The sequence below is a fragment of the Heterocephalus glaber genome, unplaced genomic scaffold, assembly GCF_053883595.1.
Source record: "Heterocephalus glaber isolate CG9 unplaced genomic scaffold, H.glaber_assembly_v1.0 deba00001586, whole genome shotgun sequence".
NCBI classification, from domain to species: Eukaryota; Metazoa; Chordata; class Mammalia; order Rodentia; family Bathyergidae; genus Heterocephalus; species Heterocephalus glaber.
Window position 1 is genome coordinate 19,165,497 of NW_028258364.1, and position 27,977 is coordinate 19,193,473.

Consider the following 27,977-nt stretch of genomic DNA (forward strand, 5'->3'; position numbering starts at 1 on the left):
AAAAGAAAAAGAAAATCAAAAAGACCCTCTGGCTGTGGACAAAATCATGAAGGACCTGTACCAGTGCCGAGATGACAGAGTGGTTTCCAGAGCTTCTTTTCACTAATTGCAGGCCTCACCACTGTGTGCGATGATTATTTTGTAGTACACAGGAAGCAGAAGGGAAAGAAGTAGGCAGACTTGAACATTTAGTCCTGCCCTGATCACAGTTCTCCCAAAGGGGCACTTAAGAGCCAGGAATTTAGCTCAGTGGTTCCACCACCTGCTTCATAAGCACAAGGTCCTGAGTTTGATCCCCAGGGTACCAAAAAAAAAACAAAAACAAAGGGGTACTTAAAGAATCTGTCCCTCAGTTTCCCCCTTGTATAAAGATTTCATGAGCAGGGCTGGGGATTTAGCTATGTGGTTCCACCACCTGCCTCAAAAACACAAGGACGCAGGGCTGGGGATTTAGCTTAGTGGTTTCACTGCCTGCTGCGCAAGTGCAAGGACCCAAGTTCAATCCTGGGTACCAAAGAAAGAAAAGTTCGATCCCCAGTACCAAGAAAAGAAAAAAAAAAAAAAAAGACTTCATGAGCAGATCAGGGCCAGAAAATGTACAGATAACATCCACCTCTCACTGGACAAGCAGAGAAAGGAAAGTTAATTAAATGCTAGACAAGCCTTTGATCTTTATATTGTTTGCATACTCTTGCCCTCAATAAATATGTATTTTTAGCCGCCCCCCCCACCAAAAAACAAAAAGCAACAGTCCTAAGTGAAAAAGCACATTTTCTACAAAAATGGATTTTCCAATGATGCTGAAATTGTAGGCCTCTAAACCAAGTCCTTTCTCTCATCTACTACCAAATTTAAGAAGCTCCTCTAGAACATCCTCCAAGGTTACAAGTTCTATTAAAAGATCCTGAGCTTCTTTTGAAACAGCTAACAAATAGTATAAAAAAATAATGTCGTTTTGTTTGAATTCCAGTTCATTCGTGTCCTCACCTCAAAGCGCGTCCCATAGTTTCATAGTTCATGTCTGGCTTGTTCTTATGCTTTCCCCAAAGCTTAGAGACAGCCTTTGAATCCACAAGTTTAAAGATGCCCTTTTCTCTCTGAGTCCATTTAATATACCGAGGACAGGTATTTTTATCTTGAAGTAGATCTAAAAGAAACTCCCACAAATAGGTTGTATTTCCTTTTAAAACAAAGCAAGAATAATGACAAATTAATTTAAAATTCATTAACAAATATGTAATTAAAAGCAAATAAATCATCCTTTTTAATAATAATCCTAAATATACTCTTGCTGGTTTTTAAAAATGTTTCTAGTAGTTCTCTGTACTATCACATACCACTCTATCCTAGACTCTGAGTTCAGTAAAATGCAAAGGCACAATGATTGGCCCAAATTTATTAATTTACAGTTTTGAGTTCTGAATAAACTAAGCTTGCACTTATGTTTGTTATAAGCCCAAATTCTGTATCAAAATTCATCAAAAGGTATTGAATTTTATTAAATAGGCAAGCAGTACGCAATGGAATGTAAGAAACTTTTGGGCATCAATCTTAGGATCTTTTTCTAAGAAATCTACTATGAAGCTCAGTTGCCAGTTTGACTGGATGAAGACACTCCTGGAAGGATGAAAGGGTGCTACAATCATCAGTGGATTAAACCACTGTTCATAACTGAACTTGTTAGGAGGGGCCCAGTTAGAGGTGGTCACTGGGGGCGTGTCTGTGGAGGGTACATCTCTGGCTGGCACTGTTCTGTGCTGACTCCCAGCTGCCACTGAGTAAGCAGCTTTGTCCCAGTACACCCTTCCACTGTGAAGTTTATGCCTTTTTGCCAGCTGAACAGGGACTGAAACCGTGAGCCAAATAAATCTCTCTTTGAAGTGCTAATTTTAGGTAATTTGTCCAGCAACAGGAAAGCTGACTAGGATATATACAGTCTGTAATTCACCTAATAGGCATGAGCTCTGAGGTACATGTATCCTTAAATCCAGACCCAAACTACCAGCTATGTCAGAAGCTTCCAAACTAAACTATTGCAACCTCATCTCCTTCCACTGATGTTCTTTCCTCTAGCATTTCATGTTCATTTTGGATTTCCCTTAAAATTTGAAATGTTCATTAATAACCCATAGTTGAGCCCAAACATTTAAGCATTCTTGTATTATCTTCCTCTAGACTGCTAGTCAGTTCAGATTGTGTGTGTGAGTGCATGTTACTAGGGACTGAACCCAAGGCCTTCCCACTGAGCTATACTCCACCCGCTACCCGCTTTGAGACAAGGTCTCACAAAGTCACCCAGGTTGGACTCAAAACTGCAATCCTCCTGCCTCAGTGTCCCAGATGCTGGGATCACTGGCATGCCAAACCACCATACCTAGCCAGACTAAATAGAAGTTACTGCCTCTAAAAACAGATATTTAAAAATTTCTAATCTCCTTCTGATTAAACCTATTACAGCAAAGATAATACAGTAAAATAATTTCATTATATAGGATCAACTCAATTAAATACATTTGTGCTTCAGTCCTAAAATACAAGCTCCTTAAATGAAAACACTAAAAAGTAACAAGGCAAGGCATCTCCCTAAACTAGTCAAGTGCAGTCTTTCTCAAATATTAAGTACAACACTGGCCCTGGACCATACTACTAGAATGTTCATTAGTGACCCACAGTTGAGCCCAGTATGTACCTCTGGACCTAAAACAAGACTGACCTTCAACTTCACAATACAGTATTACGTTTGTTAATCTCTGAAGCCCTATTATATCAGCATCACTAATCTAAAAAATACTGAAGCTTGTATATCTTTCAACTACAAGTATGGAGCTGGCAGCATTTTTATTTTGTGAAAAACCAGTGGATTATCAGGTCCTATAAGTAGACATACTAAAAGTAGAAATTCTATGCTGGAAGAAATTCTTGTAAAATCCAGAAGATACTTCCAGGAATTTCAATGTTTCTGTTTGTTGAAAAAAAACACTCATCAACATTCCTCGAGTTATCTTTAAGTTCCCATCCCCAGGTTTTAAATTAACATTTCTATTTCTGGCTGTAAGAAAAATAGGATTCAGAAAGGGAAGCCTTTGTCAGGTAAAGTGTGTGTCTGTGAAGGACATGATTATTGTTATTTTGCAAAAGAAACACTAGCTGGATTAATAATCCATGTTTGGAGCTGGGGATTTAGCTCAGTGGTTCCGGCATATGCCGCACAAGCACAAGGTCTGGAGTTCGATCCCCGGTACCAAAAAAAAAAAAGAAAAGAAAAAGAATCCATGTTTGACTGTAATAACTTAATCTTCACATTGCAACATCTACCTCAAGTTTAATTAAGACAAATTTTAATGAAAGGTGATAGAGGAGAGAGGTCAGTGGTAGAACATGACTTAGCATGGAGGAGGCTCTAGCACCACGGAGGCTCTAGCACCACTACTCTCCCAAAAAGATTTTGATTGGTAAAAATAGGTCATCACAAAGTTTTTCTCTGGCGCAAAGCATAACGTCTTTGCATATAAGTGACACCACTGATAACAATTATTTTGAAAACAGTAATAACTGTACATTTACAGTTCAACTATTACTACTATATAACATTTTTTAAATTTTCAATATAAATTAAAAGACAATACTTAGGATGTTAGAAATGAGAATGACCAAAGACAGACAAGGAAAAGAAATTTCTAAAATCTGTCCCAAATTGAATCATTTTCTGAACAAGTATTCCAAAATGTAAGTGGATGGTAAGGGAGAGGTTGTCCAATAAATACCAAGTTCTGTTGTAGACTTACTAGGGACTTAGCTTTTTTGTCTGTTTTCCGCTTGCCCTGAATTCCTGTATTGCTTCCAACCAGTTAAGAAATTATGTATCAGACATGAGTCTTAGTTGTAAGCCTCTTCCATTCAAGTGGCTCTGTGGGGGGAAGAGTGCTACTACACATCCATCCATCCATCCCCTACAACAACAGCCCCAAAGAAGACGTGTGTCAGTGCCCCAAAGGGACTGTTAGCAAATACAAATGTCTGCTCCTTTCTACTCCCCAGAATATAGCTATGCCTACAGAATTGGTATAGGGCATGACGGGGCAGATATTTTGGTAAAGCTCCTTCGGGAAAGCATATCAATCCCCAATTAAGAAATACTACCAGAGACAGTATTACCATATGCTCATGTACCAGATATAATTTTCCTACAAATGCAAAAATGTCCCGACTGGGAAAAAAAAAAAGAATCTCATTTCAAAAAAACAAAACCCTCCCCAAATTACCTTTTCCTTCTCTGGGTTTCTTCTTGATACCTAACTCAGGAGACCCATTGGAAATTGGTGATTGCTGGGTCTTTGGTTTACGGCCAACTGAAAAAATAAAATATTGAAACTGCATATTGAAAACAGTAAAAATAATAAACACATGATTAGCAAATTTCCTGATAATATATTATCCATTAAAGGACCAGGAATTTGTCTCAGGGCACCACGCCTGCCTAGCAAGTGCGAGATCCTGAGTTCAATTCCTGGTACCAAAAAATAAATAAATATTATTCATTAAACTAGACATTATGTGGATTAAAATGAAAAATTAATTCTAAAAACACTTCTGCAGTTTTTGAAAAGAGTGGTAATTTTTTTTCTTTGTTTTTTTTTTAAACAGGGTCTTGCTATGTAGTTCAGACTGGCTTTGAACTCACTATGCAGCCCAGGCTGGCCTTGAACTCATGGCATGTGCTACCAGGCCTGGCTTGGTGATTTCAATGCATGTGCCAAGTCAGGTATTACTAATCCTCATTTGCTAATCTTTTATATTGATACAGCAATAGAAACAAATTCTTTTTTTTTTTTTTTTTTTTTGGTACCAGGGATCGAACTCGGGACCTTGCACTTGCAAGGCAGGCAGTGGAACCACTGAGCTAAATCCCCGGCCCAATTCTTTTTTTTTTTTTTTTAAAGAAATAAATTCTGTATAAGCATCTTTGTTCTCTATTGTGCAAGACTGTTAGAAACAGTTTTACCTAATTATGCCAGATTTGATAATCCGTGAAGGCCTTTGAGCTCAAATGAAGTAAAAAATATTAAAACTCTATACTGCTCTAGGCCATTTTACCAGAATTTAAGCAAAAATGTTTAAATATCTATACTTCTACATGCAAATAAATACAGTGTATTAAAAAAAATATTTCCAAGTAATTATCTTCTACATCTGGTATCTGTGCTTGTTTTGTTTCTCCTCATTTCTGCCAGGCTCCTGGCAGATTAGCAACCATAAAGAACTTCTGGAAAGGCAAAAGTCCTACTTTCTACACTAGGGAGGGTGTACATTGGAAATGGGTTAGACCCTCAGCACACAGGGATGATGCTGGCCTGCGAAGGGAAACCTGAAGAGAGTTCAGGAACACTACTCAACAATAATCACTACTGACCTCAACTGTCACACTCCTGGGATGTCTGATGTCCTTCTCATCTTCAGTAACAGGATTATCAGATTAACTATATAAACCCCTAAGTTGAAATGTCTTAATTCATATGACAAAATGCATAGATACTAATTAGAAATGAAACCCTAGCCTATGGATGTTTTAACTTTTGCCAAAGCAGACTTACTAATTAGAAATGAAACCCTAGCCTAGAGTGTAAGTCTGCTTGGGCAAAAGTTAAAACATCCTGTTCACTGATTGTGCTCGAATGGAGCTCAATTTCTCAATTTAAATAGTTTTTATAAAACTATCCTCTGTCTCTAAATTAAAGCACAAAAAACCAATGCTTGAAAAAAAATTTTTTTGAAAAAGGTTAGGCTGTGTGTCAGGCATGGCCTATAGTTTAGCTGCTAGGAGACAGGCAGGAGGATTACTTGAGCCCAGGAGTTTGAGACCAGCTGGGCAACTAGCTCAAAAAGGCTTAATGTATTTTCTCAGTAGCATTTCTAAATAGTGTATCGGGAGAAATTTAACAGTGCATTTCTTGGTAGGAAAACATGTTCTATGGTCAATGCTACCTTCTCTTGAAGATCCCAATACACATTAGTATATTTAAGGCTCTTGAAATAGCCTGTAATCCCAGCACTTTTTGTTTTTGGTTAGATGCAACTAGCTAAAAGCTTTAGTGGGTAGTGAGTGAATAAGGCCATTTATATGTGTGCTTTTTGTTTTTTAACATATACAGTAGGAACTAATTCTGTCATCTAATCTCTCATTCATGCCTTTCTCTCCACATGTATTATGTGGGGGAAAGGCACTCTTGGTGGGGGGAGGGTGGGGGGGGGGTGGATCTAGGGACTCCAGCATGGTAAGCAAGCATCTACAACTGAGCTACACCCCAACTCCTGGCAGTCTGTCGTATTCTTCATTATCTCTCTCACAGCACTAAGCGCATGGCAGCAATTTCAAGCATTCTATTTAATAAATAAAAGAATATTTTAAGATAGTTTTCTCTTTATTTTTTGCCTTTGATTTCTTTTCCCCCTCTAAAATGCGAAGAGAGGGCTGAGAGTGTAGCTCAGGGGTAGAGCACTCGCCTAGCATGCACAAGACCCTAGGTTTGATCCCCAGCACTAAAAAAAGGAAAAAAAAATTAAACTGCATATAATTTCAATGTACCTATTAAGGTCTACCTTGGAGCCCACCCTTAGGTTCAAAGTAAATACAAAATGTGAAGAAAAGATAGGGAAAAAAGTACCACAATTAGATGATGTCACAGATTTGATCTATACAGGAAAGGATACATTATACTGCGCATATTCTCCTAATGGTGGCGCTGTGCTGGGCCCCTCTGCTTGACAGCTGGGATCAGGAGAGCAGAAAACAATGTTCTTTACCCACTGATAAGTTTACTCCAGTCAGAAGTCTCTACTGGCATTCTTAGTATTTTAGAACAGAAAGTACAGGCAAGAAGAGTATTTGGCTGTTTTTAAAAGTGTCCACAAAAGAGAAAAGATAAGACTACGAAAAATGGAGAAAATAAGTAACATGGCTAACATAACCAAGTACCTATAAAGGCTCATAAATTAGAAAAATGGTAAGACAAATGTGCAGGAGATCGGTCATCTTCCTTTTTTCCAACACCTATTAAAAGCTCACTTTCAGGCAAGTACCTTCAAGGTTTAAATACAACTCCTTCCTGGCTGGAGATGTGGCTCAGTGGTAGACAGAACTTTCCTAGCTCTGGCTTCAATCCCCAGCACCACACACACACAAAAACTTAAACAGTATAAATATGTTAGAACACAATTTTTTGTCTCTTTGAAATTAGTAACAGTCATAAATCTGTAACATTATTTTCTATGTTCGTTGATGGGAATAAAGATACCAGAAAAAAATCTACTTTCTCAGAAATTTATAAATATACTGTACCTTTTTTCTTTTTCATTGGTTCATGGCTATCTGGTGATGTAGGAATGGGAGAGGTATCCATGGGTTCAGACTCTTCCGTTGACACCTCCACTACAGTTTCTGTAATGACATCTGGCCTCATAGCAGCATGGATAAATTCTGGAGTTGATACACAAGGAGGGACAAACACTTCCACTATAAAAAAAAGTTGAAAAATTAAAATTTCCCACCCCCATTAATATTCCTTATGTGGACAGTTTAACAGCTAAAAGTGCTAAGAATAGAACTTAATACCAAGAAAATTAATGTACTGAATACTCAGTATGGTCTAAAGTATACAAGAAAATAAACAAAGAAAAGCATCTTAAAGGTTGTAAGTGGTCACCTCCTCCATCAGTTTTGTGTATTTTTAAGCTCTTTGTAGGAGAACTTTTAATTATTTTCACAGTTAGAAAAACATCTGAAAATAACAATATAGTAGTTCAGTAATAATTATTACTTTTCTTCCACAATTTCTTTTTTTTTTTTTGGGTGGGAAGCATGCTGTGGCTTTAAGGCTGAAGGGCCTCGTGCTAGGCAAGGGCTCTGCCTGAGCTGCACCCCAACACTTTTTACTTTGAGACAGGTTCAGCATGGCCAAGGATGGCCTCAAATTATCAGTATGTTTTTAACTGAGGTTTTACATTTATTATGAAAAGAAATGAAACACGCTCTGCAGAGCGAGTGTGAGCCAATTAAAAGTAGGAAAAGAAGTAAGCTCTACAAAGTGCGAGCGGGCCACACTGAAAGAGCATAGCAGCCAAATCTGCAGTATTTCTGTCTCGGGCTCTGAGGCACTGTGATAACAGGCATGTGCCACCACACCTGGCTCAATAGCATCTTCCAGTATTTAACATTTTTTTTAATGGAACCATTCTGATATTATAGGTCACTAAAACAATACATACAGATTGCTATATCATAATGTAGTTCTGGCTTCCTTCAGATATGCATCAATATGCATTGATATGCAGAATATGACATTTCTATTTCAAAGTAGAGGTACTTAATATATCCTATTGTAGACGAATACATTAACCCATAATGCTGTAATTTTTCTCTCATCTGTCTGAATAATCATGAAACGCCTCTTCCAATTAAAATGTATGGCTGCTCTTAGCATTTATCGTAAATTTCTGTAAAAGGATCAATCAAGTCAGATTACCATCTGGCCATTAAATTACAAATAGGACTAAGTAAAACTAGTAGAAAATGAATATCAAAGTTAGCTAATGGGCTAGGGATTTAGCTCAGAGGTTCTGCCGCCTGCCTCAAAAGCAGAAGGTCCCGAGTTCGATCTCCAGTACCAAAATGAAAAAAAGTTCGAAGTTAGTTAAAAGAATAAAAGGGACCGTAAGAAAACAGTAACTCTAAAAAAAAAAGAAAGAAAACAGTAACTCTCAGGCAGATAGGACTGTAAAGAAGATGGTGTGACCTGCCTCCTCTCTTTACCATGGATGGTTCCCTGGAATTACTGCCTGTTTACCACTGGATAAAGGTTCCAAAGCGGACACCATGTGCCATACTCCTAGAGACCACAGAGGCTGGCAGTTTACCCAGAATTAAAGAAACAGACATAATAAGTAGCTATTCTATAAAGATTTGTGATGTGTGGTCATTTTCTGTACTACTTACTATGAAAGTAAAGTATTTGAGGACCTTACCAAAAGATCAATTATTATTATCAGATCTTCATGCATAATAGACCTTTGAGAATTCCAACAATACACTTGGCATTAAAAAGAAGTCCTTATTCTATTAAAAAGCAACAGACATGTTTAGTATAAAAAGGAACAGTCCACATACCAGGACTTCTGGAATCCCTCAAGCAGGTAGGAGACTCCATATGAAGCAGGGCTTCAGCAGCTTCAATTGTCTTATCAGTACAGTGTGCATTACTGCTGTGAACTGATGCTTCCACTGGGGAGAAAACAGATAATTAAAAATGAACTACAAAAATATTTCAATATATATGCTAATTTGTTTCATTTATACCACTAGATCCTCTTAGTTCATTGAAAGGAAAGTTTTGTGCTTATCTGTTTGTTTGGGGGTTTTTTTGGGTTTTTTGGTACCGGGAATTGAACTCAGGACCTTGCGCTTTTGAGGCAGGCGCTGGAACCACTGAGCTAAATCTCCGGCCCAAAATTGGTCATTTCCATCTCCCATCTCAATTGGGTTTTTTTGTTTGTTTTTTGGTACCGGGGATCAAACTCTGGTCCTTGTGCTTGTGAGGCAGGCAGCAGAACCACTAAGCTAAAACCCCGGTCCTGGTTTTTTTTTTGTAAGAGTCTTTTTTGGCTATGACTTGTACTCTATTTTTTTAAGATTATGGTACACAGTGAATCAACTGTTATTCTTTAATTAATTTGTTATGAAATTTTGGCTTATTTTTTCAAAGACTGTTTTTAAAAAACATTTCATTAATATCTACTTGTATTACGATAAAAGTTTTTCCAAACCAAAAATAAATAAAAATGAACTAATCACATTACTCAGCATACATACATTGTTTTTTTTTTCTCATTGGGAATTGTACCTTTCTATAATGCATCTTGGTCAACATACATACATTTTAAGAAATAAACTTTCATGTGAATAACTACATAAGCCACTGATACATTAGTTCTACAGCACTTATAGAAATAGGGCAATATCTGTATTTTATAAAATGAATATTGATTTAAAAGAAACTAGGGGGCCGCGGATTTAGCTCAGGGGTTCCGCCGCCCGGCTTGCGAGTGCAAGGTCCCGAGTTCAATCCCCGGTACCAAAAAAAAAAAAAGAAAGTAGTGATACTGACTAGAAATTAATGAGAATTTTCCAGATCTTCTCCAAATGAAAACAGAGATCCCTCTTTTTTTAAAAAAAAAAAACAAGGCTCTCAATATGTAACCCAGGCTGGCCTCAAACTGGAGATCCTCTGCCTCAGCCTCCCAAGGGTTGGGATTACAGGTGTGTGTTACCATTGCCCCAATAAGAAAGACCCTTGAAATTTGAACTCCCCATCAAAACTAATGGATGGATGTGTGTTTGAAGACTAACAATCATTTTGAGGTCAATTATGTATTTTGATGTATTGCAACCAAAACAGGAATAATACCTAGAAGAATCAGATACACTACTTTCTAATTTAATGAATTAGTTCAAGTCTTATAAACTATCCCAGATGAACAAATAGATAATCTCTAGGCAGAGCTACCTGGAGATAGACAAGAAACCTACACTTGCTTTAGCGCTACAACTCAAAAACTTTCTTCTTCAATACCTTTTTCTTTTCTTCAAAACCTCCCTTGCAGTTGCTGGGTTTCACTGATAAAAAAATTTTTTAGTTTTTTTTCCTTTTGCCCCTGTGAAGCCTTTCCTAATTCCACCAACCTTTGTGCCTCTCTTCTACATTTTATGCTATGTTATTAAATTACTTGTGTAAACAGTAAAGTGTATAGGCAGTGGTTTGGGCTTTCAGGTCCAGCAGCTTAAATTCTAGTCTGCCACTCAGGCAAGCAATTTAATCTCTTAAGCCTCAGTTTCTTTTCCTCTTTCACAAAACAGGATTATTATTTACCTCAAGTAAAGTGAAATGATTCCCATAAAAAATTTTGCACAATGCCTGGCACATAAAGAATGCAATAAATGGTGGCTTTGTTTCTACATTTTAAAAAATGTACTGGTGATTTCTTATTGCTCCCCTAAGAGTCTATGCTCTTCGAGATCAAAGGGACTGCCTTAACCCAACTATCTATCGGCTATAGTTTCTAACACAGACTTGTCACACAGCAGGCACACAAGTATTTCTTTTATGTGCTAAATTAAGGACAAGCCACTGACCTTACGAAGAAAACTGGCACGTCAAGAACAAATCTACTATCTTAATGATATATTAATTACACATTCAGACTTAAAATACTGAATAATTTACTTAGTAAAAGGTTGTGAAACATTAATATGTAACAGTTTCTAACTTGATTTTTCTCAAGATGTCCCTCAAGGAACTAAAAGTAAATGTTTATTCAAATTTCATAAAAATCATATTACAAATTCACAAGCTCCACGTACTTAAGATATGAATTTTTAAAAACTGTTTTCAGGGCTTTTACTTGGGAAAAAATCCACCTAGCCATAAAAATTCACCAAATGCTGAAGTCTCAGCCTTAAACACCAGTTATTTGGAGAATGTTTGTTTTAAAAATCCAGGGACTGTTTTACCACCTGTTGCACATCATCCACACTCTCAACCAAGGTACTAGGTCTCTCCAGTTGCTCTTTCCATTTATGGCAATCTGCTCAAAGCTAAATGGTTCCAGAGAGGCAGCCAACCCTCTAAGTAAATCTATCTTTAGGTGACCCCACTTACTCTTATCTACAGCTTCACTGAAGCAAAGGATTCAGTCAGCCTTTCTAGCTCAACTTTAAGAAACTTAGCATTAAGTATAAAGTACACTACTATTCTCAAGTTATGTTTTTCAAAGTGCCTCCCTACAATCCTCCCATACACTAATGAATCTAGGAAAGCAAAATCTCAGGTTTTTTAAATTTAACCTAGGAACCATTATCTTTAAAGTCAGCTTGGTGTTGCCATTTATCTGTTGTCTTAGGTGCTATTAATAAACCATCCTGCGAAAACTAATTCCTTATGTAATTGTATTAAGACACTACTGTATTAAAGTCAGAGCTTCCAGCATTTAATAATTATACACAAGTAGGATTTTACTAGACTTTAAGTTATAAGCAAGATGCAGTTTGCCTAAGGGTTACATATGACGCGCCAGACATTCTAAGGTAGTTTGAGGTACATTTTCAAACCATGAACTTCATGTCACAAAGTTCGTTATGTTAGTAAAATTCCCTCCACCCTCCCTCTCACTGGGGATTGAAACCAAGACCACATGCAAACTAGATAAGCCCTCTACCACTGAGCACGCCCAAGCCCTTTATTTATTTGTTCGTTGTTTTTGAAACAGCCTGGCTAAGTAGCCCACTGGCCTTAAACTTGTGATCTTGGGGCTGGGGATTTAGCTCAGTGATTCCGGCACCTGCCTCACAAGCACAAGGTCCCGAGTTTGATCCCCAGTACCAAAAAAAAAAAATACTTGGGATCTTCTTGCCTCAGTCTTCCAAGTAGCTGGGATTACAAACTAAACTTACAGGTGTAGCCAGTATGCACAGCTTGATTTCTACCTTTTTTTGATAATTGCTACTTTTACTTCCTGCTGCTTTTATCTACCAATTCAAATATTTCTACACACAAAAAAATCTAAGATCCTACTCTCAAATCAATTTACAATATAACAATAACATTGCCAAGAATATATTACCCGAATTACAAAAGTGAGCACTATATATCTTTATGTTTGTTGACATAAGTTTGTAATTTTTTTGGGGGGGAGAGGGTCTCACAGTATAGACCCGGGTGGCCTCAAACTGATGATCCTCCTGCCTCAGCCTTCTGAATGCTGGGAATACAAGCATGTTACCACCATACCCAGCTAACAAGAAATTTTTGCTAAGAGTAATTTAAGGTGTACTTCTCCTAGTCATGTTTCTGCTATTTAAAATTTATTTTAATACTATTTTTCCAGATCAGTAATTCAAATAATTTGAAACTGCACAATTCTAAAGAATAAACATGAATTTAACAGTGTTGTGCAATCAAAGCAAGCAAACTAAAAGCAACAGCTAAAAAATAACGTTTCTTATATCTTATTTAAAATCTGATTGACTAGTATTGTCTCTAAGTCCATGGTATGAAATTTATTATAGAAAAAAATAAGCAACTCATTACAACAGTAGAAACAGTAAAGTTAAAAGTAATTGAATAGGTATCATTTTCTAGTCGTTGATATTGCTGCTCAATCCTCCTTGAAGAAATAAATGCCATCAAATATATTACAAAAATTATTTTAACCACAGTGCTTGTTTGTGCCTTCCTTGACTATTGGTAAAAATATTCTTGTTCCACTTCTATCTCTCTAATCAACTGGTGTTTGTATGGTAGAGTATTCCAGACTCACTCAACAGCTGTTAGAAAATACCAAACTTGGTAATTAAGTCCGACAAGAGGCATACCTCTCAGCTTTGCATCAGAGAATGCTGGCAATGGATGCAGTACCTAACAATGTTCTCAGAGTCAAAAATAAAATTTAGTAGCAATTTAGTTTGAGAGCAATGGGAAAAAAATGAGAAAACACTTAAGTCATAGTGCCTTACAACCAACACCATAAACTAATGTTACAAGGTCATCCTTCACTCTGCTACTACACCCATTTACAGCTTATCCTCTAATGCCCCCAGGCTTTAACACAAATGAGTACAATAAACGGAGGAAGAATCTGGGATACTCTACCTTTATCTTGTTCCCCTTGACCTGCTGTTAATCAATATAGTGGCCATTGCAAGGTTTAAAAGGGAAAAGGAACTAACGTATTTTCTAAACCAGAGCTGTCCAATAAAACAGAAGTCATATATAATTTATTTCAGTATTGAGGACTGAACCCAAGACCTTTACACCAAATGAACCCACATCCCCAGCCCACTTTTGTTTATTAATTTTTTTTAAATTTTTTATTAGTACATGTTTGCAGTACATAATGATGACATTCACTGTAGGAAATGTGGTACATGCACATAACACATCCTCAATTCTTTGTCCCCCTTCCCCTCCACCCACCTTTTAATTTTTTCTTTTGCCAGCATCAGATTCACTTTAAGTCTATTTTAGTACATGTGCTGCCGAAGCAAGCATGAGATTCACTTTGAGTCTTTATCAAGTTCCCAGCTCATTTTTTATTTTGAGACAGGGTCTTGCTAAATTGCCCAGGTTGGGCTGGAACTTGCAATCTCTTGCCCCAGCCTCTCAAGAATGCTGAGATTACATGTGTATCACTACACCTGGCTTAAGTCACATGTAATTTAAAATTTTTCAGTAACCACATTTTTAAAGGTACAAAGAAGGTGAAATGAATACCTTTCATTTAACCCAGTATACCCAAAATATTGCCATTTCAACATGTACTCAATATAAAGAGGTTTAAGCCACATTTCAAGTACTCAATAGCCACTTGTGGCTAGTGGCTACCACACTGAATCATGAATTAAACATCACTGTATTTCAACTATTCTCAATTTACTTTTTGGATGGAGGACTCTTTTACATTCAAATTACTGAGGACCGCAAAGAGATTTTGAACTTATTAAAATTATTTACTAATTCATTTAAAATAATACTTATTATTTATAGACAATATTTTTAAGAAAAATAACTTTAAAACAAAAACCCTGAGGCAGGGGGTGGGTAATCAGTGCTAAAGATCAAAGCCAGGGCCTGAGCGACATCCTCCCGTCCTGCAACGCTTTTTATTAGTACTGCATTTAATAGAAAGCAGATGGATTTATTCATCTCCTTCTTCAATGGACATGTATTAATATCACAACAGCCTCTACAAAACTTTGCTGTACACTTGTGAGAGACAAATAGTATCAGTATATTATGAAAAGTTTGACTTTCTAGATCTGAAATGCTTGGGACTCCCAGAATGCCCACAGCAGCTTGGTTTTTTGAGAAACACAGCTGTAATTTGTCATCAAACGTAATTAATAACAACTAAATTCTATGCTCGTGTTTCTGTTTTAGCTTCTAAGCATAAACATTAGTAGTATATAGATGAAAAACTACGATTCTATTTCAGTAAAACAATGTCCACTTAAATATAGAGGATTACTGAAAAAAGTTTGCATAAGTATTTCTTTGCATCTTTTTAAACAGATTATACAAGGAGTTATTTCAGGCAATGCCAAGAATACTATGTTCCTTGCCTTTCTCTACCAACTAAATTTGTTTCTAAAGGAAATCATTTTATGTTGAATTATCCTTATTGAAATTTTCCACATCAGTATTACTCTGGCTTTTTTTTTGAGACAAAGAGTCTCACTTTGTAGTGCAAGCTGGCCTCAATCCTCCTGCTTCAGCCTCCCAAGTGCTGGGATTACAGATGTGTATCCCCCCTGACCAGCAAATTCATTCTTATATAGATTTTAGTATTAATGATGCAATAAATTCTGAAAAGTAATTTTTTCAATAGTTTGAAAAAAATTTTTTTCAGGAATGGAGACAGAACCCAGAGCCTCCTGCATGTAGTTCTACCACTAATTACACTCCCAGAGTACAAGTATATTATTATTATCCCACACACACACTGGGATTGAACTCAGGACCTTGCACTTGCTAGGCAGGCATGGTGCCGCTGAGCTACATCCTGGGCCCACAAATACATTTTATAAAAGACAAAAATTAATGCTCTTTTTCTACTTTTATTCCAACACATGCTTCCAATCTTTTCACATAATGCTCAAGTGTTGTTGTTTTTTTCTTCCAATATGATGATCTTTTCAGATTTGGTATTCCAAATCTGAAAATCTGGTATTTGAAGTGCTTCTTAGCACTTTGGATACCGAATACTCAAAGCTTACTAGATACTCCAATTTACAATGACATGAGATTTTTCAACTTCAAATTTCATGATGAACTTTGACAAACTACACAGATTTTGGGGGAAGGGTTAGTGAAAATGTTTTGGTTACATTTCCAAAAAAATCTCCCCTTCACTTAATAACTGCATTGTACAGCAAAAGTTCCAGTGACCTCGTCTCAAATAAAAAAAAAGTTACAAAATTTTACAAGGAATGCATATGTAGGAGTAAAACGGCAGATTATACACTGAAAATCTTGCACAAAATCCAGATTATATACACAGAATACTTACATACAAATATTAGCAAAGTAACAATGTTGGGCATTTGTTTTGCGTACATTAAGCTATATCTTCTAAAACTGAGCTGAAATTATTCAATAAAGGAGATCACAGACTTCCTCAACAGCTACACAGAGCCTCAAGTTCCAGTGAGGAACACATTTACATTTTCAAAGATTGGCTAAATTAACCTCTCAATTACTAACCTTAAAGACATGTTCACTAACATGATATATAACATTTTCTAAAACTCAAAAAGTTAAAAGAAGGCTTAAGTTTTCATTAAATATTTCTGAGCCACACATAATTTTAGAGCTTTAAAAGTTCTTAGAGATCATCTAGTCAACCCTGTTCTCTTAAGAGGAAATGAAGCCCTAAAGAGGTTAAGTCACTAGTACATACTAGTTTTAGTGGCAGCCGGATATAGACCCTCAACTCCAGACTTCAGGCTCAAAGCTCATTCTCACACATCATGCTCCCAATGAAGGTCTTTATTTTTTTTAAATTAATTCATTGGTACATTTTAGGTATACAATATGACATTCATGGCCGGGGATTTAGCTCAGTTCCACCGCCTGCCCTGCAAGCACAAGGACCTGAGTTCCATCCCCGGTACCAAAAAACAAACAATATGACCTTCATCATTGGAAATTTGCATCTTTACATAAACTCTCTTGGTTCTTATTTTTTCCCCATTCCCCTGCCCTCCCTTCAACCCCTCCATCCCTCCCTATTTACAAAGACTGTTTCCATTTTTTCATTTTCTCATATTAATTCCATAATGAAGGTCTTTATAAACTGTTAAGTCTTGACCACAAAAGTATTTTGAGTGTTAAAATGACAGTGATTTATAATAAATATGCTTATTTATTTCATCCTTTATGCAAACTCCTTTGACACCATTAAATACTAATAGCTAAAGGAGTACCTGTATGTCATCTTTAAGTTCTAAAAGGGGGAAATAAAAGCAGTACAGTATATCCTCTGGTACCATTTTCTTCTGTCTCAATTCAACTAAAATCTTTGCAAGAATTCTCTTTGTGAACTTCACAATTTCCCTCAAGGAAACAAAAAGTATCATGTGTCCATTTTATAAAGACAAAATTTAAAAACAGTACACTCCTAATGCCACTGTAAACTGGCAGTCATAACAACTTACAACCATGAATTTTAATTTTCTAGGCCATCTTTCCTCTTCAACTTTTAACTCACTGAATAAACCTTGGGTAAATCGACAAACTTGTTTCAAGTTTCTTTCTAAAATACAGCCTTGGGCCGGGGATTTAGCTCAGTGGTGCCGCCGCCTGCCTAGAAAGTGCAAGGTCCCGAGTTTGATCCCCAGTACCAAAAAAAAAAAAAAAAAATAGAATTTTAAAATACAGCCTTGGGGCGCTTCAGATTACATGAACACGATGGAGGAAAGAATGGGAAAATAATCATATGAAAAATAAATTCGTTACAGAGCATTATGATCAAAAAAGAAACTTTAATTGCTATATATAAAATACTAAAGAAACTGAGTAGGGCTGGAAAATCAAGGCTGGGGGTGCAACTCTGGTAGAGCACTTGTTTATTTAGCGTGCCAGAGGCCCTAGGTTCAGATCCCCAGCATAAAACAAAAACAATAATCAAAAATAAAGAACACATGTCAAAAAAAACCTAAACTTGTATTTTCAAACTAAAGACTGACTATGTGATACCCACTACAAGTAAAATACCTACAGGTCCTATTGTTCCTCTGAAAATTCCAAAAGTTCACGAAAAAATATCTTCCACTGACAAAAGTCCTCTTTACCTTTATAGGATTTTTCAAAGTTCTGACTGTAGGAGCTATTCTAAAGTTTTCTCAAAAGTTTTAAGCGCTGGATACAAGAGCTCTTAAAATGTACACCTACACACAAATATCACTGACCCAAGAATTCTCAGTACCAATAATATAAACCCAAAATTTTACACTAATTCGTACCATATTACTAATGAACCGAACATACACAAAGGAACCAAGCTGTCACTGTGCTCTGCCTTTAATTCACTGAAACAACTGTCAAAAAATGTGTTTTAATTTCTCAGTATGCTGCTTTTTCTTTGGGCATTTGAAACATGTAATATTACATTACAATGAAATAAAGGCTGATCGCCATAATGTGTTATACAATACATACGGATATATTACTCAAGATTTTATTTAAAGTTCTTCTGTTAAATTTAAAGATACACAAAACATGTGTTCATAATTTCGCCCTATTCTAAATGAATCAGTCTCGCCAAACTAACTTCAAGACCCCTACCTAAAAACAATGGATGGAAAAAAGCATAACATCTTTTAAAGGGTTACTGTTGGGAAACTATTTATTTTCCAATTCCCACCGATGCCATATGAAACAAAACCCAGAGAACAGAATATACATATTTACTACAGTAAGCAAACAGTATCCAACCAGTGTTCCAAAGATCCAGGGCCCTCACTGCGCTATTAGTAAAGCTGCTTTTTCTATGTAACTTAAGTCCGTGCCCTTCCGCTGCAGCAGCGGCGCTGCACATCCCCCACCCCTGCGGCCACTTCCGTGTTTACACTCCTCTTCCCTCCAATTCCATGCGTACAATGTCAGCTTCACTCCCGCCCAATCTTCATTGGCCCACCGCGGGCCCGTGCTCCCGCCCCCAGAAATCAGCGGTCTCATTTGGACCATCTGAGGGAGCAGATTGGAACCGCGGGCCTGTCAATCCCGCGCGTTCTGTCCTCTCCTAGGCGCTTCCGCTGTGGTGGGAGGTTTGGGGGAGGGGAAAGGGGGCAATTCCGTGCAGAGACTTCCCTGGGGCCGAGACGCCCTCCCGCCCGCCCCACTCCTTCACATTCACCCACTGTTTACAAAAGACAGTTGCTTTTCTCTGACCGCCCACACACCAGGTCAGGGGTACGGAATATACTCCATGTCCTTCCCGTTCTCCCCCTGAAACAACACCCACCAGAGAAGGGGCATACACCTAGTTTCCCCCCGTTAGCCGAGGAGAGGGAGGCGGGACGGGAGATGCTGTCCCGGCTGCTCGACACTATAGGTGACCCTTCCCGGGACCGTTACTCCGCAGGTGGCGTCCTGCGGGGACCGGGAGAGGGAGGGTCTGCGCAGGTTTTGGCGGGTATCGCCCGCCGGACCTCGCCCGGGGCCGCCTCGTCCACGCGGAAGTGGTGGGCCGGTGGGCGGCGCGCGTCCCCGAAGGACCGGCCGCCTGCGGCCGCGGACAGAAGCGGCCTCTCCGGCCAGACAGCGTGGCAGGCGCCGCTGAGAGACAACAGCCTCAGTCACTTCCTGGTTCCTCGGCAACTGAGGTGAAGCGCGAAACTCGCCCGTCCCGAGTCCCCAACTTAACCGCGGCTCTGCTCCCAGCACCCGCTGCCAGCGCTCCGCCCGGCACCACGCCGCGCCCGGCGAGCCCACCTTGAAGCGACAGCGCCGGATTCGAGGCAGGTTACTCTCCAAGGTGATCACTTCCTGATTCGTCGCCTCCATTACTTCATCCACTCCCCCCTCTCCCGGCCGCCCCGGTGCCTGAGGTGGACACGCGCCCCCTGCACTGACCACTCTGGGGGAGGCACCCCGCCTTGGGTGCGCCCCTCTCCCGCCGCCCCGATGCACAGGAGAAAAGTTCCCCGGTCCTCACCGGCCCGGATGAGCAGATCCAGCTGGTTCGTGGGTCCCTCATGCAGAGACGTCGCCATGTTTATCCCGGGGCTGGAGCTGCTGCTTCACATTGACTTCCACCGTGAGCAGCGGCGGCGGGGGAGGAGGCGGAACCCGCGGCCGGGGACACACGCCGTGCTGCCGAAACACTCACGCACTCGCACACTCCGACGCCCGGATCCTTGCGCGTCCTCCGACAGGAAGCCGCGGCCGGCCCGCCTCTCGCCGCCGGGCTGAGAAACCCCACCACCTAACGGCAGGGGCAGGGGCGGCGGCGTCCCGGCTGGCGGCGCGATCCTTCCGCCCCGCGCCAGACAGGAAGTCCCGACGCCGTGCGCCGGGCAGCCGCACGGACACCTGAGGCTGGGGAACCCGGGCCGCCGCGCCGCGGGACCGGCCCTCGGCAGGAAGAGGCGCATTTCACGCTCTGCGGAAGCGAGGTCTGCGACTGTCCCCCCCTCTGGAAAAAGGCCATTAATCAAATTTTCTTCCTAGAAGCGATCCAATACCTGTTCTCGCCGCTGTAAATAAGAGTGGCTTTCTAACTTGTTTTGGCCTTTTCAGAGCTTATGCAACACGTAATCAGTTCACTTGAAAGAACGACACTTTAAAATAAGAAAAACAACAGAAAGTCCTACCTAGAGAATATTCCAAAACATTACTTTGAAAGTAAGGCGGTTCTAACGCTTTACGAGACCGACTGCATCCTTCCCCCTTACAGTAAGCACACTAAACAGGTATACAGTATTTTGTAAACCTCAGAACTCAACAATCCCGGAGAGATTAGAGCCCCAGTTTGCTAATCATGAAATTCATGTAGCCTTTCAACTTCTGTTCAGTGCAATTTGAAACAAATTTATGCATTTTCTGTCTTCTACTTCAATAATCTTTTTGCTAGGAATTCACCTTGTAACAAATATAGTACCTATTAAAATACAATAGAAAGAGGTACACTGCCAATTAATAACAAATTTATTGAAAACAGGAAATCAAACCAATGACAAGACAAACGAGACCTCATCAAAACAAGAAAATGCCTCCTTTTTAATTTTACTGGGGATTGAACCAGGGCCTCATATGATAGGGGAGCCCTCTTCCACTGAGCTACATCCCCAGCATGATGCCTCCCTTTTTTGTTTTGTTTTTCAGTACAGAGGAGTCAACCTAAGGCCTTTGTAGCTACATCAACCTTTTTTCCACGTTTTATTTTGAGTCAGGGTCCCTCCCGGTAAGTTGCTGAACTGCCCTCTCTGGGCTCAAACTTGTGATTCCCTGTCTCTGCCTCCCAGAATACCAGGATTACGGGCATGCACCAGCACACCTGATTAGCATTTCTTAATTAAAAAAATTTGAAGGCCCAGGGATATAGTTCAGTGGCGCTGCACCTGCCTGGCAAGTCCAAGATCCTGAGTTCAATCCCCGTGCCCCCCCCACGCAGGGGGGGTAAACAAAATTTGAAACAAAATGCTATCCTAAAGTTCTTTGTCACAAAATTCACATTAAACAATGCTTCCTACAGAGAAGTGCGCAATACTTGCTAAATAAACACACAAAGAGATTTGGAAGATACACATTTAACAAGGTGATGAATTTTATGATCTGAATTAACTTCTTAAAATCTAGAGAAAAATGTTTTCAGTGGTAATGTACAGTATCATTTTATAAAAGTTGATCCAAAGACAGAACAGCTTAAAATGGATTTATAAAACTCAACTTTTTAAAATTTCTCTTAATATTCATCTAGTCTCTTGGTCTTTCCCCTAGCCCTACTACCACTGCCAAAAGAACCTACATGCCATTTCCAAAGTATTCCCCAAATCTCTCTCTTGGCTTAAGTAAACCTGCCATGTATGGGATAAAAAGAACTAAAAACTGGAAGTTTTATTTTTTATTGCCAATCAATTTAAAATAAGGATCACCCACTAATAGGATTTCATTACATAGTTCATACTGGCCTGGACCTCACTATGTAGCCCAGTCTGCCTCAAACTCTCATTGATCTTCCTGACTCAGCCTCCCAAATGCTGGGATTACAAGCATGCGCCACTATGCCCAGTTTAGGCAGCATCTTTAATAGTTTCCACGTGAAGGATAAGGAATATTAAGGGGTAACTCTTGGCTTTAGGCATATTATTGAAACTAATAACCTATCTGAATTTCCATTCTTGTCAGTTTTTCATGTATTCTCCATAGAAGGAAAAACAGTAATACAAGCAAAAGGTTTATTTTTCGTGGAAGTGACAAGTCAACGTGGCTCAAGAAAAAAAAATCATCTCTGCCTGAAAAGAAGCAGTGTGAAGCCGGATGCAATCTTTTACACCTTACTATCTGTTTAAAATAGATCTTAGGAAGTGCGGTGTGTGTCTGTGTGTTTTTTTCTCTGTTCATCTGTATACACATGTATCTCTCCACATTCATCTTATATTCTCCAGTCTTTAATGCAATTCTGCCTTGCTGCTGTAACTATGCTTTCAAAAGCCACTAAATACTTTTAAGAGACCAACAGTACTATCCTGGGAATAGAAGAAGCTATTAGAATGTATTTTGATACAAATTTCCAGGAAAATAAATGGTATATAATCAAGAGACTAAAAGAAGTTTGTACTTTTCTGATACAGGAATTTCATTTCTGAGGCCTAGCTTGAAGAAATAGGGAAGATATTCACTGGGTCATTCTATTAAAAACCAAAACCAAAAAGGAGCTGAGGAAGGAGGACTGCTTGAGCTGAGCCCTGAAATTCATAGCCAGCCTGGGTAACATGGTGGTGCTGATGATTAAACCCAGGACCTCCTCACTCCTGCAAGGTAGGCAAGTGCTCTACAGTTTCCACTATTTTTAACAACATGAATAAGTACTAAAAATGTAAGTGTAGCAGGATTGAAATATATTTTTTTCTACACAATATGACTCGAGCCATGCAGTATATAATTGTATGTAATATGTATATCTGTGCATGTATATACACATGCTTTAATCTGCATTTTTTCAGGACTTCGAGATTGAATAAGTGCTGGGTGTGGTGGCACAACTCTGTCATCCCAGAATGTGTGAGGCTGAGGCAGGATTGCTGTGAGTTTCAGGCCAGCCTAGGCTACACAGTGAATTCAAGGCCAGCCTGAACTATAAACTATATGCAAGACTCTGTCTCCAAAACAAATTTTTTGAGTATTTATAGGCAGAATTTTTTAAATTGAGGCTGTTATGGTAGACACTTTAGAAAAATTCATATTCTGCTAATAACATTACAGAAAATATTCTCTGTATCAAAGTTACTGATATGTCGAGGGGGGTTAAATAAAGTCTATATGCTAAATCGTTACCTTCATTTTTTTTATTTCTTCCCCTCCACATGCCTAAGAAACAGATACTACTATTATGCTCATTTTATATGTGAAGTTCTGAGGTTCCTTGAGTAAGGTCATAGAGTTACAGAAGGGCAGGGTCAGAATTTGAAACCAAGCACTTTGACACGTGTTTGAATCCAAACACTCCCCAGGAAAGTCCCAGACCTATTTATGAATTCAATACCTGCAGATTTTTCTCATCCACAGATTTTTTAATATTTTCCCCTTCAAAAAGTGTAGCTTAATTCTTGTTCTTCTCCACCCTTGAATGTGAGATGGATTTAGTTCCTCACTCTAAAGACTAAATTTGAAGTGACTAGGTCACTAGCTCTTAGAGAAAGCCAAATGCCATGAACAATAAAGCAAGAAACAATGACATCCTATCCATGACCATGTTAACAAAGCTGCCCAGGAAATGCATCTGAACTTTGGCAAGGCCCATCAGAGCACAGGCAAGGATATGTGTAGATATATTTACTTGGACTGGCTGTGATTTTTAGCAGAAGCCCCCACAAGGTAGGAGATGCACTCAGATGCTTTTTTCAGCACGGGTCAAAGGTGGTGGTCAGTAGAACATTACTGTCGCCTTGTCTGATGGTCAGCAAATTCAAGAGGACCCCCCCACCCGAGAATCACTGCCGTAGACTATAGATTCAGGAATATCCAATTCTTTAGTGTTAACTAATAGTGTTAGGATAGTTTTGTATTGGGTGCCTCAATTTGTCTATAATTTTGTTTTGGTGGACTCTAAGTCTTGAACACCAAAAAATGACTACAGCAACACTAAAAACAGATAGTGGCAGATCATTCTAAGAGACCTGGACAGAGTCATTTGGAGCAACTGAATACAAAGGGAAAGTGTTATTATGTATTCTGTGTAGTGAAAGTGTTGTGTGATGCACATCAAGTGTCAGGTGACTCTCTGACACCAATCATAAAAGTGTTGCTGAACTTGTTGAAAGTGAAAAGAGAGTTTCTTGAAGGGAACTGAGAAAATACCATTCCCAATCTTAGACTTTGGAACCATCTTTCTACAACAAATCATCTGCCAGCTGCCAGTTTTCAAATTTCACATGCATAGCAAAACATGGTAAGCCCCTCTCTCTGATGGGGATTTTACCAAAATGGCCATGTTGTTTTTTCTAAACTAAAACCTCAGTAATCAGGTTTAATTGCAGTATTGGCTCTTTGCAATAAATAAGTGGATTTTGGGTTGCAGTTTGGGCACTCAGTCTCTAAAATGTTCGCCATTGCTGAAAGAGACCCTCTGGCCCTAACCAAGCCATCAGATGGCTTAAGGACTGATTATCTGTTCTGTGGTAGTAAGGATTGAACCCATGGTTTTGTGCATATTAGCAAGCACTCTTATCACCGAGCTATACCCCTAGCCGCCCTCCCCTTTTGGTACCAGGGATTGAACTTGGGATCTTGTGCTTGCGAGGGAGGCGGCAGAACCACTGAGCTAAATCCCCAGCCCTCTAGCCCTTTGTTAAAGTTTATTTTGAGGGCCGGGAATTTAGCGTAGTGGTTTTGCCACCTGCTGGGCAAACGCAAGGACCCAAGTTCGATCCCCGGTACCAAAAAAAAAAAAATGTTTATTTTGAGACAGGGTTTTTGCCAAGTTGCCCAGACTTGTGATTCTCTTTTCTCAGCCTCCTGAGTACCTGAGATTCTTCTACTTACAGGCTTTTTGGCGGGGGGGGGCACTATTTTTGAGACAAGGGCTTGCTATAGGCCACTGAGTAGCCCAAGCTATTCTTGAACTCATGTTTCTCCTGCATCTCTTAAGTGCTGGGTATTTGCAGGGTTTTTTGTATTACTGATTTGTTTTATTTAAGCCAAATTTTATAAAATATCATTAAAATGAAAATGCTTGAACCCTCAGCCACATATTTATTCAACAAGTATGTGGTGCTTGCTTTGAGCAAGTTTCTACTCTAGATTCCTATTACTGGTAGCACTAAATGATATACCCAAAACATAATCTCAGTTCACACAGACTCCCCCATCAAGAGTGAAAGTCCTTGAGACAATATTATATACAAACTGCTTATACATGAAATTAAATACAGTAACAGTGAGTGTATGCTATATTCTGGAATACCACCAAAGAAAGTTATTTATATATACATAAACCATGTATGAATGCAAGGGTTAGGGTAAGCGCATGGATGGGAAGGGAGGGGGACAACTGGGTATTGAAGCCAGGGACTTCACACTTACTACATCCCCAGCCGTTTTTGAGACAGGGTCTTGCTAAATCACTAAATTGCTCAAGCTGGGCTTGAATTTATGACCCTCCTGCCTCAGCTTCCCAGAGTGCTGCGATTATAGGCATGTATCACCACATCTAGTCTGGATTTTTATTTGTTTGCTTGTTTTTAATATGGAGTCTCACTATGTGTTTCAGACTGGCCTTGAACTCATCATGTAGGCCAGGATGGCCACGAACTCATGGCAATCCTCCTGCCTCAGCTTCCCAAGTGTTGGGACTACAGGTATGGGCCACTACAACCAGCACCCAGCTTGAATTTTTTTTACCCACCTTGGATTTTTTAATAGGGATTTACAGTAGCAAAATTCTGTTAGTGACATTTGCATTTTTTCTGAAGAAGTACATGGATATTTTAAGATTCTCAAAGAGGTCTATGACTTCTACAAGTTATTTTAGTGTAAGTTATCTTGCCAATGCATAACACCATTCATTTTAGTGCATGAACCATTAAAATGCTATAATGACTAAGGGACCAGTATATACCATTTTTGATACATCCTTAAGTATAATCTGACTTTGATTCACGTTTTCTGCACTGACAAGTTTCTCCTGGATCAGAATTTCCTTTAGTTTGTTGATTCTTCACTGCTAAAGCTTGTGTCTGTATGTTCCCCCAAAAGCCTCATGCACTCACAGGTGGGGCTTTTTGGAGGTGACTGGATCGAGAGTGTGTGAATATGGATTAAGAGTGTGGTAACTAAATTAGCCCACTGATTGGTTTAGGATAGGTCTGAGTGTGGATAATGGGAAAACCCACCCTGGATATGAGCGGCACCATCCAACAGGATTACACCCTGGATGAGATAAAAGTGAAAGGAAAGCTCACTGCTGGCTGCTTCCTGCCTGCCCTGCCATGGACTATTTCTCCCTTTGCCATGCTACTTGCCTTGGAGCTGGCCAGCTATGGACTGAAACCTCTACAAACTGTTAGCTGAAATAAACCTTTTTCTCTTTTAACTTTGGGTGTCAGGTATTTTATCTCAGCAATCAGAAAAGTAGCCAAGACATTCATTTTATATTATGGAAAACACTCCTTCAAATTCTTAGCAGCCATACTTAAAAAGACTGTCAAACTAATTATTGCAGCTAATCTTTTCTAACAGGTGTTAAACACCTTTTAAATAGCAATTATTAAGCACTCATAAGTGCATGACACTCTCCAAGGTGAGTCAAAATAGTTAATGCACTCCCTCCCACCTCTCTGTGTGTATGTGTATATGTGTGTGTGTGTGTCTAATTATTTTTCTTTCAATGCTAGGGACTGAACATAGCCAGGACCTTGTGCATGTTAGGCAACCACTCTATCATTGAGTCTCACTCCCAACCCATAGTTTCTATTTGCAGGGGGGGGGGGTGTACCGGGGCTCGAACTCAGGTCCTTGCGCTTGCGCAGCAGGCGGTGAAACCACTGGGCTAAATCCCCGGCCCCTTTCTATAATTTAAATACATTGGTGACAAGTGATTTCAAGGGTTTGGGTTCTTTATTATTAGAGAATGTATAGTACATTGAATATCCTGGGAAAAAATTTGTAATTCCTGTAAAACTTTACAAGAACTAATGCATGATTTTTGTTTGGCATGTTTAAAATTATAAGGAAACTTTTAACCAAAATGTTTTAACACTGTAAGTCAAAACTCATTTTATTAGCCAGGCACAATGGCACAGGCCTGTCACTTGGGAGGCTGGGGCAGAAGGATGCCATGAGTTCAAGGCCACCCTGGGCTAAATAGCAAGACCTTGTCTCAAAAAACAAACTCATTTAATTCCAAAAGAAATAGATGAACTAATTGCTTCCCTTATTTCAATACAGCTTCTGCATCCTACCCACTGAAAAATTCTTCAAAAGTCAACACTGAGCTTCTGATAGTGTTCTGATAGTGTTAAATTCAGTGATTTATTCTCAGTCTTCATCTGATTTTGTTTCTACAAATGACATTATTTACTCCCGTTACTGAAATCGTTCCTTCATTTGATTTTCATGGTAGTAAACTGGCTTTGTTTTTTCTATTTGTTTTTTTTCAGTTGGCTTCACTCACTTCTACATCACTCTTAAGTGTGTCTTTTTACTCACAGTGTGATCTTTAGCTGCCTTCTCTCTTCAGAACAGTGGTATCCAGCTAGGGCTTTGAATTTTATTTTTAACCTAATTCAAAGCTCTGCATATCTAGTCTTGACTTTTCTTTTTAAGTGATAGGTCTAAATATCTCATTATATGGTAAACATCTCCACATCATCTTTGAACATCCACTGGCATGTAAACCCCTCTCCTTTTCCCCTCCCCACTTAAGGAAATCAAACAATTTTTGAGGGAGATTTAAAACACATAAGAAGTGACTAAAAATAATGTTATAGATAGCCACATTCTCCTCTTCCCAGAAATTACAACTGTTAACATTTTCTTGCTTATTTAAGGGTATGGCCGCCCCCCCCCAAGAAATAATACACTACAGATGAAAATAACATCAGCTTTGAATACTATCCCCAGTCCCCATTCACTGCTCCATCTCTGCAGAGAACCACTCTCATAAACTCATTGTATTTTTTCTTACTCTTCACACTTCAACATGTGTGTATA

The 27,977-nt window shown here is 39.1% G+C and overlaps 1 protein-coding gene across 13 annotated transcripts in view; it reads right to left on the reverse strand.

Annotated features, from left to right (window-relative positions):
• Elf2 (E74 like ETS transcription factor 2) overlaps positions 1–27,977 on the reverse strand; it is a 100,168-nt gene that overhangs the window by 3,542 nt on the left and 68,649 nt on the right. For 6 of the 13 annotated variants that reach the window (XM_087193293.1, XM_087193297.1, XM_087193294.1 and 3 more), the window contains 4 exons: positions 9,161–9,274; positions 7,337–7,474; positions 4,263–4,349; positions 988–1,180 (listed from right to left, as the gene is read on the reverse strand). In XM_087193293.1, coding sequence (XP_087049419.1) covers positions 988–1,180; positions 4,263–4,349; positions 7,337–7,474; positions 9,161–9,274 — 532 coding nt within the window. Of the gene's footprint in view, positions 1–987; positions 1,181–4,262; positions 4,350–7,336; positions 7,511–9,160; positions 9,275–19,761; positions 20,190–27,977 lie in introns of those variants that run through there. The other 7 variants (XM_013075894.3, XM_087193296.1, XM_021236501.2 and 4 more) reach the window with 3 other exon arrangements.